The 20,144-nt window shown below is 30.9% G+C and overlaps 3 protein-coding genes and 1 non-coding gene across 11 annotated transcripts; 3 read left to right on the top strand and 1 right to left on the bottom strand.

Annotated features, from left to right (window-relative positions):
• Nucleotides 1-403: 403 nt before the first annotated feature.
• On the top strand, nucleotides 404-12,138 carry LOC100578709. Of its 8 annotated transcripts, none has more exons than XM_003251510.4 (6): nucleotides 404-774; nucleotides 9,342-9,411; nucleotides 9,540-10,259; nucleotides 10,367-10,601; nucleotides 10,668-10,758; nucleotides 10,856-12,138. In XM_003251510.4, the coding sequence occupies exons 1-6, from the start codon at nucleotides 730-732 to the stop codon at nucleotides 10,964-10,966; spliced, it is 1,272 nt and encodes a 423-aa protein (XP_003251558.1). In that variant the 5' UTR covers nucleotides 404-729; the 3' UTR covers nucleotides 10,967-12,138. The 8 variants fall into 8 exon arrangements, with proteins under 8 accessions (XP_003251558.1, XP_006570384.1, XP_016770296.1 ...); XM_006570321.2 differs by having other exon boundaries at nucleotides 405-1,009; XM_016914807.2 differs by lacking the exon at nucleotides 404-774 and adding an exon at nucleotides 1,701-1,848.
• On the top strand, nucleotides 1,431-1,503 carry TRNAR-ACG. The gene has a single exon. It is a non-coding gene; the product is annotated as a tRNA-Arg (tRNA).
• A 290-nt stretch (nucleotides 12,139-12,428) lies between the features above and the next one.
• Nucleotides 12,429-15,968, top strand: LOC726579 (cleft lip and palate transmembrane protein 1-like protein). Its single transcript, XM_001122306.5, has 8 exons — nucleotides 12,429-13,380; nucleotides 13,462-13,573; nucleotides 13,640-13,860; nucleotides 13,931-14,216; nucleotides 14,297-14,485; nucleotides 14,558-14,742; nucleotides 14,814-15,065; nucleotides 15,171-15,968. Exons 1-8 carry the CDS (start codon nucleotides 13,127-13,129, stop codon nucleotides 15,262-15,264), a joined length of 1,593 nt encoding a protein of 530 aa, XP_001122306.2. The 5' UTR covers nucleotides 12,429-13,126; the 3' UTR covers nucleotides 15,265-15,968.
• On the bottom strand, nucleotides 15,536-19,805 carry LOC726595 (exocyst complex component 2). The gene is made up of 11 exons (XM_001122322.5): nucleotides 19,430-19,805; nucleotides 19,044-19,344; nucleotides 18,788-18,983; nucleotides 18,151-18,652; nucleotides 17,801-18,090; nucleotides 17,540-17,724; nucleotides 17,361-17,475; nucleotides 17,004-17,282; nucleotides 16,521-16,847; nucleotides 16,258-16,442; nucleotides 15,536-16,167 (listed from the first exon to the last, which is right to left on the bottom strand). The coding sequence occupies exons 1-11, from the start codon at nucleotides 19,536-19,538 to the stop codon at nucleotides 15,981-15,983; spliced, it is 2,676 nt and encodes an 891-aa protein (XP_001122322.2). The 5' UTR covers nucleotides 19,539-19,805; the 3' UTR covers nucleotides 15,536-15,980.
• Between the last annotated feature and the right edge of the window lie 339 nt (nucleotides 19,806-20,144).

Genomic DNA, 20,144 nt, shown 5'->3' with positions numbered 1-20,144 from the left:
TATTATCTGCATATATTTGTTAAATAAAAATGATCAATTATTCATCCAAAAATACATTGAATTAAGATAACAATTAATTGACTATCATTCAACAAATATAAGTAGTTATAGTTGATTAAAAATATTCAAAATCTATTTGTACTTTTAAATAAATTATTGTATAACAATTTATAATATTTAAATAATTTTATAATCTCATATATATATATATATTATATATAATAAAAATATATATGTAATAATATTTAATATATAATAATGTCAATCCTGTTTTTTTTAAATTTTTAATAACGAAATACAATAACAATTCAAATGTCGACAATATACTGCAGGCAACGTTCAACTCCCGGGCAGCCACCTGTCGCGCGCATGCGTATTCATAGTATAACACCTCTCTGATCGTTTCTGAGTGTCAGTGTAAACCAAAATGGCGAGAGTAGTGATGGTTTGTGACAGCTCTCAGCCTGTTTCACTCATGTTTTCGAGTAGTTGAACGGGACGCGCGTGGTTATGTGATTCACGTGACTGATTTAAGTACGAAGGGTGAATGGAGAATAATGATTTATTCGTGGCAAACAGCAATACACAATTTTTTCGGATCTCTCCGACTGGATCGACACCCTTCTATTTTCAATAGACAGTAGCGGGGTGACATTGACGTTACTCGTTGAATTAAGTGCGTTTTCAATTATTCGTAATCTGAATTTTTTTTTTGTTTTCTAACATCAAATGTCTACCACCCGTATTAATATGAACAACGGAGGAATATTCTGGGTGTGTATTGCCAATTGTTTGAAAACGAACATTAGAAAACAACATTAGAAAGAGAGATTGTTTGATAGTGTTGAGTATTATTGTTTCGCGGAAGTGTCACGAGGTGTGTATTGTTTCGAAAGTCTGATGTGAGCTCTGTGTCGTGCACGTTCAAACGCTTACGTTTTCAATCTCAGTCATAGGGACTATTCTGCGTGCGATATTTATTAATTATATCACTCGTTCTATTGCCACGGTGAGTCAATATTCTATCACGATGACATTAAACATCATGTAATATTTTCACGTTCAAATTTCTGGCTCATTGACTTGTTAATAACTTTTCTTGATATTTATAAATATTGTTTAACATTATTTAATATAAAATGTCAGGGGTGATTGCCATTCATAAATATCTAATCAATGGATGGAATATTTTTATGATCATTATGTTCTCTGTTGAAAAGATTGCATAGTGTCGGAAAAGAAATTGTTTTGCAATATTTGCATTAAATAATCTTTCCTTTTTTTCATCTTTTCATATTTTAAGTAAAATATATAAGAAAAAGAAAGAAAAATATTTATTATTTAAATGTTACATTGATTTTTTTTATATTTTTAACGAATAATTAATATATACATCTTTTATATCAAGTTTAAAAATTTTGTAAGCAGTAGGTCCTGTGGCGCAACGGATAACGCGTCTGACTACGGATCAGAAGATTCCAGGTTCGAATCCTGGCAGGATCGTTTTTTTTTTGTCCATTGCATTCAGAGTTCGTTTCTTGTATAATTTTTTTTATCGTTTATTAGAAATGAACAAATAATAATTAAAAAGAATTTTTAATAATCGAAAGATATATAACATAGTTCTTATATATATAAATATTTTGCATAAATATCATAAAAGTATTGGTATATTTAACACTGAAATAAAGTGTAAATAGGAATGAAGTTTTTAGCAATCGTGAGCAACGAGTCTCTCAAGAATATCCAGGAATAGTACACATTCCAGACAGACCAGAACGATACCAATGCACTTTATTCTTCCTTTTGCATTCTTTACCTCGAAAGTTCACACGGAAGATAAACACGGTATGAAAAGTCATCTCAAAATTATAGAAATTTTATTTTAACTTAAAATTAAAATAAAATTATTTTAAACATTGTTTTAAAAAATTTCGTTCAATCTTTTATATTGAATCTAATTCTATATTCACGCAATCTATTGCACGATATCGAGTGAAAGCATTGAATTTTGTTCTATAATGTAACAAACTTTCCTTTTTTTTTTTTTCTTTTTTCTTTAAAATATACTGTAGATCATTACAATAGGTAAAATTTTCATCCATTATTCGAAATTTTTGAAAAGCTTTTCAAAAATTACAATGAGAAATATTGTTTATTTTCTACATTTTTTTCTACGTTAGTAACGAACGTTTAATAATATTCTTTTTCATTCCAGATCATGCATTAGATTCTGTTTTGTTTTTCTGTGAATTTGTTCGTAACAATTTTTTACTAACGCTAATATACATATATCTATTATGCAAGATTACCGCTAACGAATGATTGTTGAGCCGATTAATTGCCATTCTGGTGATTCTCCGTTCGAATTATCGCGTGTGTCGCGTGAGCAATTCACACAGCTCGGTCGACGTCGTATCTCATTCGTGGTCTCCCTCAAACTTCCGCCCGGGACATGAATTTTCAGGACAGGATGTTCCCGTATTCCCTCTACTGCTCGATACAATATAAACTAATACAACAGATCGCAATTTTCCTCTCTCTTTTTTTTTTATCTCTCTTATAGTTCTTGCTTTTATTTTTTTTCCTTCTCTCTCTCTTCATGACTAGCATATTCGTTTCTTCCGACATTCACTTTTCACTAGTCCATAGTTAATGTTCGTAATAATTCGACACTTGTGTATATGTATTACAGAAGCACAGCTATTTTCTTGCGATTTCGTTTTCATAACCTGTTTCATCCGAAGAAAAAGGTTATGTAAGTTGAAAAATGTTAAACATCGTTTTCATCCTGTTGCCATAAATGTATATATTATAATCGTATAATTATCTTTATAATATTATTTAAATATGTATGTACATAATTTTTTGGAAATTGACATTACGACAATTATTTAAATAAAAAAAAATTCTTTTACGTCACATCATCAGTCTGTGGAAATTCACCGATTATAGCGCAGAGGGCATTGTCTTCTCGTCTACTCGTGATCAGAGAATCCTCTTCGTTCAAGATGAGAATGCAAGTGAAAGGTTTATCTTTCCAACATGGACAATAAACAATAGCGTATAGAAGTGTATCGCAAAATCCCTGTAGCATACGTATTCCTCTGCTTTCCCTCCTTATCGTCTTGAAATGTCGGTTGCTCGAAAGATAATTACTTAATCACGGTAATTTTACTAGCACTTACCTATCGCGCCATCACGTTGTCCTGTCACGTGCTTCGGCTTGTTTAGATTCTCTGTTTCGCGATTCGAAACCATTTTAAGCTTTAAGCCAATCAAATGAATTCTTCCACTTTTCCTTTCTCTTTCGTATCTCGTCAATCGTGAAATCCGTTTTGCATTCAGTTTTCTTCATTTACTTCCTTTCCATTCCATTTTCTTCCGATTAAAAAATATTCACATTTATGAATTGTAATATATCGAATGATATACTAGTTGAAAGATAATCCGTAATTTAAAAAAAAAAAAATGATCGCGTGAAGAAAATCGATATGAAAAAAGAAAATTGACACGATAATTCTGTCTTTTTGATAAATTTTTAAATGCATCGATTTAATACCAACTTTTGCAATCAAAAAGTTACTAGTTTTTCTTCTAGAACAAAGAGAACTTACGAATTCAGGATCATATTGGTCATATTGGTCAATCTTGATCATCTTATAGATAATCTCACTATATTTCTTTGCTGCATAATCGAATATTCCAACAAATTGTAATATTGCAAAAATAAATCGAAGAAAATTGTCTCGAATTGTCTTATTAGAAACTAATGACACAAGCTATTTTCGATGCTGAATATTATATATATAACGATTCATATTGCTTTTAATCCAAAGTCACGTATCTTCCGTTATCAAGCAGTATTTTTGAAAAATACGTTATATGTATATTATATTATAATGTAAATTAAAAGAATTAATTACGTGATTAAACTTTAATTATATTTTATATATTTTGAGCCTTAATTTAAAATTAAAAAAATGATATTAATATGATAATAAATAAAATATTATTTTATTTAAAAATGCTCGATCGAACTTTTTTTTTTCTATTTCAATTCTTGATTAAAATTGTTGATAACAGTTAAATTATAAAAAGGATTTTAGTAAAATGTTTCAATAAATAGCGAGGAAAGCGAGTTTTTCCTTTCTTACGGGTTTTGTACGAACGCAAGCGTGACTGCCAGTTGCATTAGAAGCTTTCGCTTTTAGAAACATGCATATATTAAAAGTTATTATCAAGTGACGACCGAAGCCGCGTGTATCGCGGCCACGTAAATTATTTTTATATATATTTTCTTCGATGATAAATCTTTCCAGGTGTTCAGTCATCTTGCATGAATTGATTTTCAGAGATTCTCTAATTGCTTACAATAAAAATGTTATTAATATAAATATCGATAGTCGTAATCGATAATGCATGATAATTTTCATTCTCTATTGTTTACAATAAGTTTTAAATTTTTAATTTCTATCCTCTTATTTGTTTTTTATTTAAACATAATTTTTCTCTGAACGATAATTCGATCAATATTCTCGATATATTTAGTTTTCGAAAACGAAATCGAACGGTGAAACGCAAACGAAATGTGCAAAGCACAGAAGAAACAATTAACATGGTGGCGCTTCGTTAGTAACGGTCAGACGATTCGTTATTGTAGCAACCAATTATTACTGTACTGTTCTCTACTGTTGTTTCAGAGAAACAAAAGTTAAATTTACTTTTAATTGCGCATTGATCACGGGGACAAAGTTCGTTGTCATATTTAGTTGACCCATTCCTTCGGAATTTTGTCGGTGCTAATGATTTTTAGTTACCTAATCGTGAAAAGAATGACGCGCGGAAAAAGTGCGAAATATCCGGACTCGATTTATGAAAGATTAGATTGGTCGAAAGTCCGATGACATTCCGTGACATCAGATTAGATAAAAGTCACGTCGATAAATTCGATTGAGAATAAAATTCCGTGAAAAGAGTGGCGCAAGAATGTCTGGCACGTGTGTAGTACATTGCACAGGAAAAACGAGCGGTAGCCATGACTTTTGTTACTTGAATATTTCGATAGGAGGCGCGACTATTCCGCCATTCAACTTTCAGAAGAACGGTCGTTGTATTTACTTCTCACATGGAAATTCTTCAATTAACAACAGCACAAGTAAAATGTAAGTTTTAATCCTCGCTAGAGACCGGTTTCCGGCGATCGAATTTATATATTATCCCCGTCATGTGCAAATCTCATTACGAACTCTGGAAAATTGGATCAATTCGAGAACGCGTTCACTGTTCTAATTCGGAATTACAGTTTATCGAGTTATACACGTGCACCTGTCCGAAGAATCTCGACGAAGACTTTCAACCGAATCTTCATTTACCGCCATCTTTTGTTAAAAAATATAAATCATGGAAGAAAGGAAAAAGTAAGAACATGAAAAAAAAAATGTGTTTCACTCAACAAGTGAAAGCTTTTTGAACGACTTTGTAGAAGAAACGAACGTCTGTTAGTGAACCAAAACGAATTTTACCAGTGTTGTTAGGAGAAGCGAAACAAGTGGCACGAAAGTGAAAATAAATATGTATGGAACAGTGAGTCGAAAAGATTCGAAAAAAAATGAGCAAGTTTGGATTCCGAATGTATACATCGGAAGAAATATAATTCGAAACGAACAATCGTCTTGAAATTTTCTCGAGACTCGTGAACCTGATTTACCTAGTTTTCTTAGTTTTGTACCCGGAATTCTCTCATGATTTTATTCGGTTAAATAGATACTTGGATACTTGTTGATTATACGTTTAGATACTTTCGTTGATTATACGAAGACAAATTGTGAGAATTTCTTTTACCATGAAATAATTCAATGATATATAAAAATCAACAAAGGCTTTGAAGAATTTATAATGGTGAGATTGTAACGATAAAACTAAAATATTTGCATCTGTTGTATTTTTCCTTGTTTTTCCAGCAAAAAAAAAAAGAAAAACGAACAGAGACGTATAATCGCAACGATAAAAGTCGCTCGTCTGCATCGAGTCTAGTCATCTTTGGTATATGGTCTGCTTTCAATGCAGCTTTGAATATAGCAACAGCCTAGCCCGCACGGTACATTGACTATTGCAAAATATAAATACGTATTGTTACGAAACGAGTTATATATAAAATATAATTAAATTGTATTGTGTTGCAAACAAGAAAATAAGGCAATTATTTTTTTTAAATAAACGTAATAACAACGATAATAAAATCGAAACTTTCATTTTTATATCGAAGTCTTGCAACATTTATGAATTGTCAGTGATAGAATTTTTTTCATAATTTTTTTACGATCTATACAAAATAATATCGTTTTGTTTGCAAACTGTGCGCGAGTTTTTTTTTTTTTTAAACAACTTCTTGCAGAACGACCTCAGCCATTCGATTCAATATCGATCGGCGAATCCCTTAGTAGAGAGAGTCTATGATTTGAAACCCGTTCTACTTGATCGCCGAGTCAGCCGAGACAGTTCGTTATTATGCAATCTGGTAATGCAAACAATCCAGTTGTCGCTTTTCTTTAGTCTGGTTATGGAGAGAAACGATCGTGTTTCTCTGTGTGGATCCGATGGAAGGATGAAAAAAAAACGTCCTCGAAATGGATACTGAATTGAAGATTGAATAAAGAGAGGACGCGTTGACGTAATTATTTCGATCCTTTTCACAATTATTACGAAAACTTTCGAGTGATTTCTCATAGGCGGGCGAAATTCTGTAAAGAATCAACGATAAATAGATCGGTACGATTCGCACACAATCGTCGGCCTACATACGGTTCATGAACTTCTGTGCAACAATTATCCCGACCTACATGACCGCGAACGTGTTAACGATCACTTGTTGCGAACGGAACTCCCCCCGGTGAGGAGAAAGAAAAAGATATACAGCGCCATCTTTATTTTCCTTTCGTTCTAGACGAGGCGCGTTCGGCAAATGTTGACATTGGAAACATTGGAACGTTGACAAATGTATCGAGACGACAGATGGTGGCCTGCGAAACAAGTGAGCGCAGGCTCGGGAAGAAAGAAGGTTAGGTTAGGCGATTGAGAAACGTGATTAACGAATAATTATGAGAGGTTGCGATATTAATCGGAAAAATGAATCTTTGTTTGAAATGGAATGCCAATTAAGATGGTGGAAAAAAAAAAGACTCTATCTTGCTAGATTAATCAGCAATATAACTACTAACCTCGAAAGTAATTGGAAAAAAAAATAGTACAATCTTTTTGTTTTGTCAATTAATATATATCGTATTAAAAGTTGAAAAAAATTTTTTTTTATCTTGAATTCGAACCCATTCGCGCAAAACTGAATCGAAGGTCAACCTTCCAAGTGAATAAATATGTAAAATGAATCGAGTAACGTTATAGGAAACGAGTTGTCGAGATGCGCTTACGCAACATCTTTTATTGCCAGCCAGCTCGAGGTTATACCGCTGAGAAAACCAATTTCCCTGATGCTTAACCACGCTTCGAATATACCTCGTTATATACCTTCTTCCTACGCTCGATCGAAATAATTTTTTTTTTCCCCTCGAATACACGTATATATATATATATCGTAAAACGTAAAATTACGCACAATATCTTTCGTCTCTTCGATCAGCTGATCGTTCATCTTTATCCACCAAAGGAAGTAGGACGGACCGCTTGATTCCCCTCGGATAATTGACGCTGAAAATCAAGATTTAATCGCGACCGAATTAATAAACGGCCACCAACAAAGCCGTGCACCGTGAACGAGAGCGCGAAAGAACGCGATCTCGAAGTCTTTTTTTGGTCTAGAAACGAAGTGGTACTCGCGGAAGCGCCCTCCCCTCTCCTCCTCGCGCAACTCGCACGTTCCTCGACTCTATTGTGCCTCTCATTATCATCCGGGTACAGTTCTCGATATCGATAACGCAACGATCCGGATTACATGGGTTTAGCCAACTGCGTGATTCATTGGTACGTTTGGTTGGATATAGTCAACGGCGATCGCCAGTTTCTCGCTGCGCCCCGGTTCAAGAACTTGACCACCAGCCGTTTCATTCATCCAATTGACTCGCTTGACAAGGTCGCGCGCTCTTTTAACACGATCATCTCGAATCTCGAACCCTCGCGACCGTGTGTCACACCAGTTTGCGTATATATATATACACGAGTGCAATTATTTGGACAAACGTCGTATATGTTTCGATCTTATCGTTATTATTATTGCCAAAGTTGTTGTATACCGATTTTTAATAAATCGCAGAGTGATAATAATAAATAAACAGACGGAAAAGGAGTTACCGTTTGTTCCGGCGATATCAAGGTTGGTTTAGGAGGTTGAATAAATTGCTGTACGACGACACACGTTTCGTGTCGCATCTCTCGTCCGCCGCGGTGTGACGCATCGAGGTGCAACTGGTTACAGTCGGAAGAGCATGACCGGGACTGTGCGAATAACTGTACCGGATATTTTTTTTTTTCGCTTTGTCAACAGATTTAATCGAACCGTGTTTAAATTAACCCGCCAACGGATGGTTATATTTCTAAATTCCCCGCCGATTTTTCACTAATGATGATAATTATAGAGTCGTAGATTATAATTATAGAATCGTAGATTTTCTTTTTTTTTCAAATTTTTCCTTTCTTGTAAATGGAATATCCGTGATTCATCGATTCTACCTTTTAAAATTCTCTCATCCACGTTTCTGGCGGTGAGTCACGCTGAAACGAATCCGAACAACCGATTACTCATTCGAGTATCCGATTTTCTGAACGAGCAGGTAAACGCGATTTGTTCCGAGTCCTTATTACGCTCGAGGGATAATAAGACTCGTTGACTTTTTCTCTTTTTCTCGATAAAAGGCCAGGTTTTCTTATTCTGGTTTGGAAGTAAAAAAAAAACGAGGGAAAAACGATTATTATTATTTATTATTCGATTGGAGAATGCTCGTTGTTAATTGTGGATTTTTCTCCCAATTGCCGATTATATAAAACTGGGGAGCATTCGTATATCTCCAGCGTCAACTCGAACTCTAAATCAATCTTTTATGCTCGAGTACGTTCGTATTCGAGCGGCACTCTGTCCACGTTGACGTCTGATATTTCTTCGTATCCACGTGACTAATGGACCATTGTCTTGACAACCGCGACGAGAGAAGGATGAACCGAGCGAAAATTCGTTCGCTAAAAATAATTTAATCGGAAGAATTCTCGACGAGTTAAAGAGAATTCGATTTAGACGTTTAATTTGGAAAGATATTATCGTTGCGATTCAAGGAAAAGATGATTTCGTTCCGATCATCTAATTTTTTTTTTTCTTCCTCTTTTCTCCGTTCCAGGTACACGCAGATGACGCGATGACGCTGCATTGGTGGATGCACTGGTTCTGGGTTACCGCTCAATTTCTCGGTACGTTCTAAATGATCAGAGACATCTGCTACTTTTTCACATAACTTTTCGCCGAGCTCTTCCATCAACACGTGTTTTTCGATTACATAGATTCCAAGAATTATCTAACGAAACGCTTTGATTTTCAGTAATTTTAGGAAACCCAATGCCATCGAGCACGGGTGAGCCTCGTGGCCAGGTGCAGCAAGATCGCCTGAGCTCGGAATCGACGTCCAAAATTACTTCGATCGAGGCAGAGAGGAGCGAACCGCGACAGAGTTTTCGCGTGGCCAAAGCCATCGGTCTTCATCCATCCACGAACACCGCTGTAATGTTAGACAGGCAATCGAGTACGATTTCGGCTCCCGTGGAAATGGTGGCGAGCGTGGTCGAAACGAGTACTAATCCCGTGGAAGAATATCACGGAAATACGAGTAACGCGGTCAGTCTGGACTCGACGAAAAGTTTCACGTCTCAACGAGTCGCAGATACCGTGGACAGGATTCGTAATTCGGCGGTGAAAAAGGACAGTAAGATCACGTGGATCTTAACCACGAACAAAACCGGTGGTAGATCCAAATACGAGCAAGAAGAGAAAATAGATGAAAATGGGAATCGAAATGATACCACATTGGACCAAGTGGAGGATCTTACGGTACTACCTCTTCAGGAAGAGGTGTCCAGAATCAGGCTGGTACTGAATAAAACGAAATCCTCCTCGCTCTTATCTTCTTCCTCTTCCTCCTCTTTGTCCTCCTCTGCCGGTAATTCCGGTATCAAGACGTTCAATCGATCCGACGATGTCGAGATCAACGACGACGACGACTTCGTCGAGCCACAATTCGCCACAGCTGCGTCGATCCTCGAAGGTATTTGTGTGTAACGTTTAATCGAAGTATAACGGAGATTGTATTATTTTCGAATCGAATTGAATTTCGGAAAAGGGTTAAAAATTGATTTGATGCGAATCTTGTAGTTGGTGTGAGCGAACCTACGCGGCTGAGCAGAGCGCGAAGCGCGTTTCCCAAAGATTTCCAGAGGGATCAAGTGCAGGAAGATCATCTTTCCGATTACAACGAGAGCAATAGCGAGAACTCGAAGCGAGAGAATACTTCGAGATCGACGGTAGACATTGCCGCTATTACCGGAAGTTGCCTAGCTACTGTAGTTTTACTCAGCACAATGGGTAGCCTTGGATTCATTATGTACAGGTAATTAAAACGATTGTTTAGCAATTAAATGAAATTTCAACGTTACACAGAAAAATTTAATTAAAGACGTAGGTATCTGAATCCGCCGCAAACGCTTAATAGCGACAAATGCAGTAATCCCGATAGTTCCGGTTATATCGATGATTCCACTATTCGCGTAAGTATCGTAGTATAGTTCATTTTATGCGTTAAATTGATACCTCAAATAATTGAAGAGAGAAACAATTTAAATGATTTTACTTATATACTTGTAGGATAATTCCGAAGAAATGTACAGTTTGGATAACGATTCGTTCTTAAATTCGTTAGAAGCAATGACAATACAGAATTATTGGACGGACAGTGTGAAGCATACGAAACTATGACAAAAGAAGATAATTCAACCCGGAAAGAGGATCGAAACGTTCAGTATTTCCGATGGTGAAGCGCACGAACAAGTATCGTTGTTGGAACAGTAGTACTTACACGACGAGTGCCCGGCGTTTTGTAATTGAATGCAAAGAGATTGAATTTATCGTAGTAATCGTATAGATATGCAGGAATTTTATTTTTTTCCGATTGAATCGTTAGCGATTTCGATGCAAGAATGAGCGAATAAAATATTTTAAACATTTTTGACGACTTTTTAGATAAATTCCGTCGGTTTTATAATTTCTTAAAAGAAACTGACGATACGTCAAAATTGCAAGATTTGTGCGTGTATTATATTCGCGCACATATATCAAACGCGCATATAAATTTGTGAATATTGAACGCATACGATATATATAACGCAATATTTCACGCACATACTTGAATTTTGATTTTGTCACTCGTATTGTTCCCACTATTTTTCTACTATATAAATGCAATTGGCAATAGTTAAATTTAAACGAGACAGCGATACGGTCACTTTCATCGGATTAGTGACTGAATAGTGCAATAAAATGTACTTTATGGATAATTATTGAAATATACTTTTTAGAACAGTAAGTACAAAATAAGGTCATTAATGTTTAACTAAATATATATTAGATAAATACGAGACATAATTTAATAAATCTGAATTCTCGTAAAATCAATTGCAGTATGATAAACGATTTCATTATTATTGAATATTTGTATTATTGAATTTTAGTTTCTATATAAATTGTACTTATATATATCTATATTAATCATTTTAATTTAAGATTCGATTTTAACATTTCTTATTATCTTTAAACTCTATTATAACAAGAAAAATATACGGTATTTTCTAATAGGATAATAGGAATCAAATTGCTCGCTTGCATACACAATCAGCTTCAAAATACTTTCAAGATAGAAACGGGCTAATAAAAAATCGGACCAAATACGTACTGTAGTTTGTAGCTTTATGCCTTTATAACATATCCAGCAAGAAGTAAGGAGATTTCATTCGTTTTTTTCACTTCACTTCAGCTTGTACATATGTACATGTATATGTACTATACAATAATTACGAATATATCTATGTATAGACGTGCGAATTTTCTGACGGTTTCTCGAAACTTTCGAAATATAATTACGTTTTAGTAGAGGTTTGTTTGTTCAAATATATTTCTATACGAACCTTACATCAATGAAAAAAAGATTTATTGTGATAGATTATAGAATTTAATAAATGTAAAATTATCATAGATTTGCTTTATTATAATAATTGTGAATAAATCCCCACGTGTATTATTTTTACGCTTATTATGTGTTATTATTATTGTTATTATCGTTATCATTATTATTATTAAATATGAAATAATTAACACTTTCCTTCTCTTTTGTATATAGAATAAACTAAAATTTTTGTTATAATATTTTTTGCGTTCTCTTTGGTTTGTTTTTTTATCGTTAGATGACGCATATTTTATTTCTATGCTAGTGTATTCTTCTTGTATGAAATCCATCATACCGACGGATACATGAATGACTAAAGATAGATTCAGTTTCTTTTGCTAGCATGGCGCTTTATATATGTCGTTCTATATTTATTCTTGAACGGATCTTTGACACGGATATCATAAATATCTTACTTATTATATACTGTATACATAAATAGAGCTAATTTATTACAGAATATAAATTGTTACACGATATTTGATTTTTTATACAATGTTTTATGAGCAATAATGGCTCACTTTTTGGAAAATAAAAAAAAAATATTTCTCAACGCGGAAGAAATACTGTTATTTTTACTTCATATATTTTCTTCGCAAAAGTATATATTTCGGCAAAACGGCTGATGACACATAGATGTCGCTATAACAAACAATGGCTGTATTCTTATGTTGTTATTAATGACATAAACACATTGGTTGTACTTTTAATCCGGTATGCATCAGAATGAAAAATATATACTGGTCAATCAATTATATGCCAATGAACTTGAATGTTTAAAGTCTATATTGCATACACGAAGTGATCTATAATAAATATTTATGGTTATACGACGCATGTTCAATATCAACTGTGGCTTTTGATTCATATAATTAAAAAAAAATAAAAAAAAATATTTTTAACAAAAATCTAGAAAAATGCAGTGGCCATCCTTTACTCTTATATTAACGGAATTATTTTTAGTTTATATAATTTATTCGATTTATAATTTATCTTTATTGTTTGTGGCACCAGCTTGTGAAGACAACAAATTATGCTTAACATCATATTTGAATCAAAAACCACAATTACAATTGCAAGTTTATAGTTCTGTCGATAGATATCCTACCGCGCAACAAGTTGATTTTGTATATAATAATAAAAATTTTAATTATACTCATGCAAATACTCTGTAAGTATATATTTTATATTATTGAAAACATATACAATTTTGGATCTTTTTTATTTGAACATTATTATATTTTTCTTTCAGCCAATTAACTTTGAATATTCCACGCAAAACACGAAATAATGGAACATTGTTTCTTCATATTATCATAGCACCAAATTCTAAGAAATATGAAAAAAATATTAATATACAAAAGGTATGTGTAAAAAATATAATATAAACTTTATCCATATATCTATATTTTTTTTAATAATTATTATAGGATCCATATGTATCTTCTATTACCATTAAAATGACACAATATAAAGTTCCTGAAGCAGAAGCTTTTAATTTATTGAGTGAAAAACATTCAGATTTAAAAAAAAAACAAAATTTAATAAATCCAGTGACTCATATTAAGAGCCGTGTAACATTTACAATAATGACAGATGATATAAAACTTCCTGTACATAATGTACCTATAGAACTTGTAAATCATTTGAAGTATGTTAATATTAATAATTTTAAATAATCATTAATATAATAAGGATATGATAAATTTTTATTATTTCAGAATTATACAAGGCAAAACATTTTTACCTATAGTTAATTGTGACTTTTTACAAACTAGACATCATGATTTAATGAGAGTTATGCCTCAAAACAACACAGTTAATATTACATTGCAATATTCTCCAATTTCTATTTCAAAGCTAAGATTGTTATTGCATGTGGAAGCTACTATGCAAAATTTGAAAAATCTTGGATTTTCTGATAAAGATATGGATGAAGTAAAAGGAATTTTTGTAGATACTAACATATATATATTGGGAGGAACTTTTCTTATTGCAGCCATTCATGTATGTAAATTAAAAAATAACTGAATATAATATGAAATATAATTTGAAACAGAACTTAACAATATCTTGTATTAAAATAGTTGCTGTTTGATTTCCTTGCTTTTAAAAATGATGTGAGTTATTGGAGAAGAAAAGATAATCTTGTAGGTCTTAGTAAATGGACTGTTGCGTGGCGAGGATTTAGTCAAACTGTCATCTTTCTTTATTTACTAGATGAAGGTTCATCTTTGCTTGTACTTATTCCTACAGGCATTGGATCTATTATTGAGGTAATGATAAAATGAAGCATTCGTTTTGTGATTGTTTTTTATAAATATATTTTATATTTGTAATTTTATTAGATGTGGAAATTAAAGAAAGTATTGAAACTTAGACTTAAAAGTAATAATAATAATAATAACAATTATATGGCTGAAATTAGAACAAGGGAATTTGATGCAGAAAGTATGCGTTATTTAAGTTATTTATTATATCCTCTTGTCATTGGCGGTGCAATTTATTCTTTACTTTATCAACATCATAAAAGGTATAATGTTAAAAATTATAATTTATTTTATATAATTTTTCAAATTTTTATATACATATTTCAAATTTCAGTTGGTATTCATGGAGTATTAATTCTTTAGTAAATGGAGTTTATGCATTTGGCTTTTTGTTTATGCTTCCTCAACTTTTTGTAAATTATAAATTAAAATCTGTGGCTCATTTACCATGGAAAACATTTATGTATAAAGCATTTAATACATTTATAGATGATGTTTTTGCATTTATCATTGTTACACCAACAGCGCATAGAATAGCTTGTTTTAGAGATGATGCTGTTTTCCTTATTTATCTTTATCAAAGATGGTAAGTCACATTATTCTTATTTAACACTATATAAATATTTTATTCAAATAAATTCTCTTATTTTTATATTCTTATATATATATATAAATATTCTTCTTATTATAGGCTATATCCAGTAGATAAATCTCGTCCAGATGTCGTCACTATTGATGAAGAACCTGTTGATTTTGAAAATTTAGATTATAAAAAGACAGACTAAAATGAACTTTATATTATTTAACATTTAATATTTATATCATGTGCAACAAAAATTATTATTATTATTATTATTAGTCATTATTAATCATTATTTGAATAATAATGTACATATTATAAATGCCTAAATGCAATTCATATTTTAGATGTAATCTTTTGTTATATATTTACACTTTTACAAAAAAATGTTGAAATATAAATATTTTTCATTATAATCTATTAAAAAGGTAATAACATTATCATCATTATTAAAACATGTTAATTATTTTTGAAAAAAAAAAAATGAATATATTTTAAATAAATAACCACAAACAGAAGTACTGAATAAACCTAATATTCAATGCTTTTTTTTATTCCATATATTTATATAATTATTCTATCTCTGCTCTTCATGTTCTCTTTATTTATTTTATAAAATTTATCTGTTTAAGAAATGATTTCAATATTCTGTACATTCGTTTGTGGATATATAGTATTAATCGTAAATATATATTGTATTTGCAATTATTAAAGAAACACATTTAAAAAGATTACAATTTTTATTTTTTCTTGTGTCACTTTTTGTATTTATATAATTTAATAATGTAAGATGAGAACTGTTTAGTCGCATTAATAAGGATGAATTTGTAACTGGAATAAAGAAATCTATATTGTAATGTAAAAAACCAATGATAACAAATATAATAAATACTTATTTAAGTTCTTAAATTATTATTAAAACTATACAGTAGTGACACGATTAGGATCAGCAATCATTATAGGAGTATTATTTATTGCATCACTGGCAAGACATGATAGTTGCAAATGCATGGACGTTGCTACTTTTGATAACAACATGTCGATTCGCATACAATCATCTTTGTTAATAGGTTGTGGTATTGCATCTAAAGCTTCTTCAAAAAAATTCCTGCAGAATTCAAAAATAAATAAAATATAAATAAAATATTTTTCTTTTTATTCATATTATGATAAGACGAAACGAAAAATAAATTATTACTTTGCCCTTGTTGTACTATAAGGTTTTAAAGCATCCTTTAGAAGAGTAATATCAGTACGTGCTTGCACAATTCCAGCTGGTCGAAATTGAGTAACACAAGACATAAGTCTTGCAAGCTCTTCTGCTACAGTCTCAACTATATGAGATAATACTCGTTGTAATAAGGCTGGTGCAACACGGCGCACCTATAAAAATATATATATATATATATGTTTTCAAAAATGATATCTTATAATTAAAAATTATTTGTGAATAATAGATACCTCTGCATGAACTGCAATTAAATTTGCTAAAATTTCTTGTGCATATGGTCTTACATGAGTAGGTTCAGTCTCAAAATCCCATTCTAAGCCACCTAGATACATACTAGGTTCAATTGTACCAACTAATGGATCGCAGCGACGTTCCAGATATGCATCCAAAACAGCTGTATCTAATGTACCAAGTTGTGTCCAATCAGAATTCCATCCAATTGCATTTGATAAATTTGGATAATCTTGATTTTTCAATGTATCTCCAATTTTTGGTAGAATGGTATTCAATGTATAACGAATATTACTTAACGAGATTAAGAGGCATTGTTCCCACGTCTGATAAAAAATTCAGAAGTAATGCTAAAATATAGCACTGACTTCAAAAGATGCTACAAATTTTTTTACTTTTTTTTCTTTTTTCTTTTTTAATTATAATTAATCTATTTTCTCTGAAATGATTTTTTCATTTTATAAATAAATCATTGAACTTACAGGGCCTTGATGTTTATTATTCTTGCTCTTATAACCAGAAGGAGAACCAATTAATTGAGATACAGAAGATTCATCATCATCAAGAGCTTCCTCGCAGCCACTGAACGCCAATTGTTGTAAACATCTTGCAAACGATGTAAACAATGTTTTAACAGAATTATAATATAAATGTTGATGCGTCGAATTAGCAAATAATGGTCCTTCTCGAGGACCACAAGCAACTACTGTATCTCGCGCGCGTTTTGAGACTTCCAAAACCATTTCTTCGAATAAGTATGGCTATATAAAAACAAAATTGGATATTTAATAGAAAAATATATTCACATAATATTTTTACAAATAAAATTTGATTATTACCACTTTAGTAACACCACCATCTTCATTCAAATATTCGATTTGCCAAGTTTCTTTTTTATGTAAAGCAGCTATGTTATCTGCGGTTTGTTTAAAAAGCGCACCAAAACACTGCAATCTGATCTTAAAATTTTAGTTTATTACATAATAAAAATAAAATATATTATAATAATATTTTGTACCTTAAATCAAGTATAAATTTTCCGAAAATATCTAATGCATCACTCGGTAAATCCAAATGAATCAATGAAGCATACATTTGTCTAATCCTACGTAAAACATGTAAAAGCCATGTAGCATCCAAATCATTACTACATATATTTTTCATAGCTTCCATGGCATGTTGCATACTTGATAATACTAGATTCTGTATGAAAATAATTTTTTTTTATAATAAAATTTGTATTTTTAAGGATAATTCATTTGATAAATAGTTTATATACCTTAAAAGGTATTTGTTTCTCTGCATCCACTACTACATGTAATTGTCCTGTAAAATAACTTTGACCTAATCTCCATAAATCTGGTAATTGTTCAACTATTATATCACAAATTGTTTCAATACATGATATTTGTGGAGGAATATTCATTCCATCGTTTTTGTCCGATTTTGATTGTTTATTACTTTGTACTAATTTTATTTTGTTCAAATTTTCTCCATTAGAATTATCTATTTCCAAATGTTTTTGCATACAGGTAGTAATACTTTTTTTTAAATAATTTGAATGAGAAACTGAAAAAAATTACCATTATCTTTAGTAAATAAGATATAAAATATTTTAGAAATATATACCTATTGCATCCCAAGCTGGATCTCCTTCAGCTTCTAAATTAACAAGATTTCTAATTATTTTTTTATGTTCTTCTAAACTGAAAGGCATTTCTTCAAGCTTATTTCTTAAATGTGTTTTTAACATTATAATTCTATTATCAATTTCCTGTAGTACTTTTTTAAAAACTTCAACTTCTGTATTTTTAAATAAATTTTTTACTCTTGTATAATCATTAATTACAAGATCATAATTGCCTCGTTTTATATTTTTTTCTATATTAATTGGCATACAAAAGAGGAACTTGTATCTCTGCATTACAGACAAAGCATTCCTTGTTGCATCTGCTCTATCTCTTCTTGCTAATACATCATCAAACAATTTATTAGCTTCTGACATAGATTGTCGAATAGCTTTTTCTAATTTTTCAGTAGGATCACTACCATATGTTTTTATATCTGTCTCAAATTGTTCTTTTAATAAAATTATTGTATCTAATTGTTCCATTACTGATCCTACATTAGCCTAAAGAAAAGAATTTAAAAATATAAAATATAGATATAAAATATAGATAAATATAAAATATAAAATAGAGATGTATTAATATTTTCTTTAATCAATAATAATATATTAATTTTAATTTTTTATTATAATAATCACCTTTAAAAATGATAATTGACCTTCTTTTTGAGAATTAACTTTTCTTTTAAGAAATGCTAATCCAGCTTTTAAATCTTCAAAAGTAGTGGCATGGTGATGTTGCAATAAAAACCAACCAGGATGAAATTTTTCACTGGTAAGATCTCCACTGCCTTCTCCAAAAAGTTCAATTAATTCATCTTCAGGATACTTTTTACTATAAAAAAATATATTAAAGAATTTATATTAACTCTTAAAAAAAAATAGATAAACATACTCATTGCCTTCTACGCTTAAACCTAAAGGATCTTCTTGCTGATAATTTGTTGGGGAAAGTGTTCTTCTTCCCCAAACAAAACTTTGCATAGGAGCTTCTTCTACCCATACTGCAGATTCTTTCATAGGACCTATAGTTTCATGATAACCACGAAATTGTACTGTTGATGTCCCAGGTCCTCCACTACGAGTAGTTACTATAATATCACCTCGACCTTTACAAGGTCCTGATCTGGCAATAATTTTATTAGAGGATTTCCATTCTGCTGATAAAAGGCAATCACATCCACATATCGTTAAACCTAGATATATTAAAATTTTTTTTCAAAAAAGAATTTTTTTCCTATGAAAAAAATATTTTTAAATAACTTAAAAAGCAAAATTAACCTATGAGATCGTGCACTTTATTGCCCAAAAATTCACCACGAACTATAACACGAGTTCCTGGAGGTCCTTCTTTAGGAGATATACCTGTTACTACTGGTGGTGGACCCATCTTATTAATTATATTATAATAAAAAATTCCACTATTTTTACACAAATAAATATTGATTGTACATAATCTTTAGCTCAATAATTAAAAGAGTTCAAAATCCTACACCTTCCAACACAAAAAAAAACTACTACCATTTTTTAAAGACTACAAATTTTTCTATGAATTTATTTTTTATATTAATAGATAATATGAATAGATTAAAAAAAGAAATAATCTCTGTCAAAGCAAATGATGACTGATAACCCACTGTCAGACATGTCGATATCAGAAAGAGTGGGAGATAGATAAATTCAATATCAAAGTGAAACATAGATTTATAAAAAAAAAAAATTATATATTTTTCAATAGAATTAATAATGATATATAAAATAATTTTATCGAATTATCTTTATCTTTAAAAATAACGGTTTATATGAAATGACTATGATTGTAATGCATTTTTTAAAAAATAAATATATTTAATTTATATCTATAAATTTTTATATTTATTTTTATTAAGACAATTTAAAATTTTTTAAATTTTAACTTTCTTATATAAAGTTAATAAAAAATTATTATTTAAGCTTAAAAATATAAATAATTAAGAATTTTTATATATATAATAAT

The sequence above is a fragment of the Apis mellifera genome, linkage group LG11 (genome assembly GCF_003254395.2).
Source record: "Apis mellifera strain DH4 linkage group LG11, Amel_HAv3.1, whole genome shotgun sequence".
NCBI classification, from domain to species: domain Eukaryota; kingdom Metazoa; phylum Arthropoda; class Insecta; order Hymenoptera; family Apidae; genus Apis; species Apis mellifera.
Note: the sequence above shows the minus strand (reverse complement) of the source record. Positions and strands in the feature narration are given on the sequence as shown.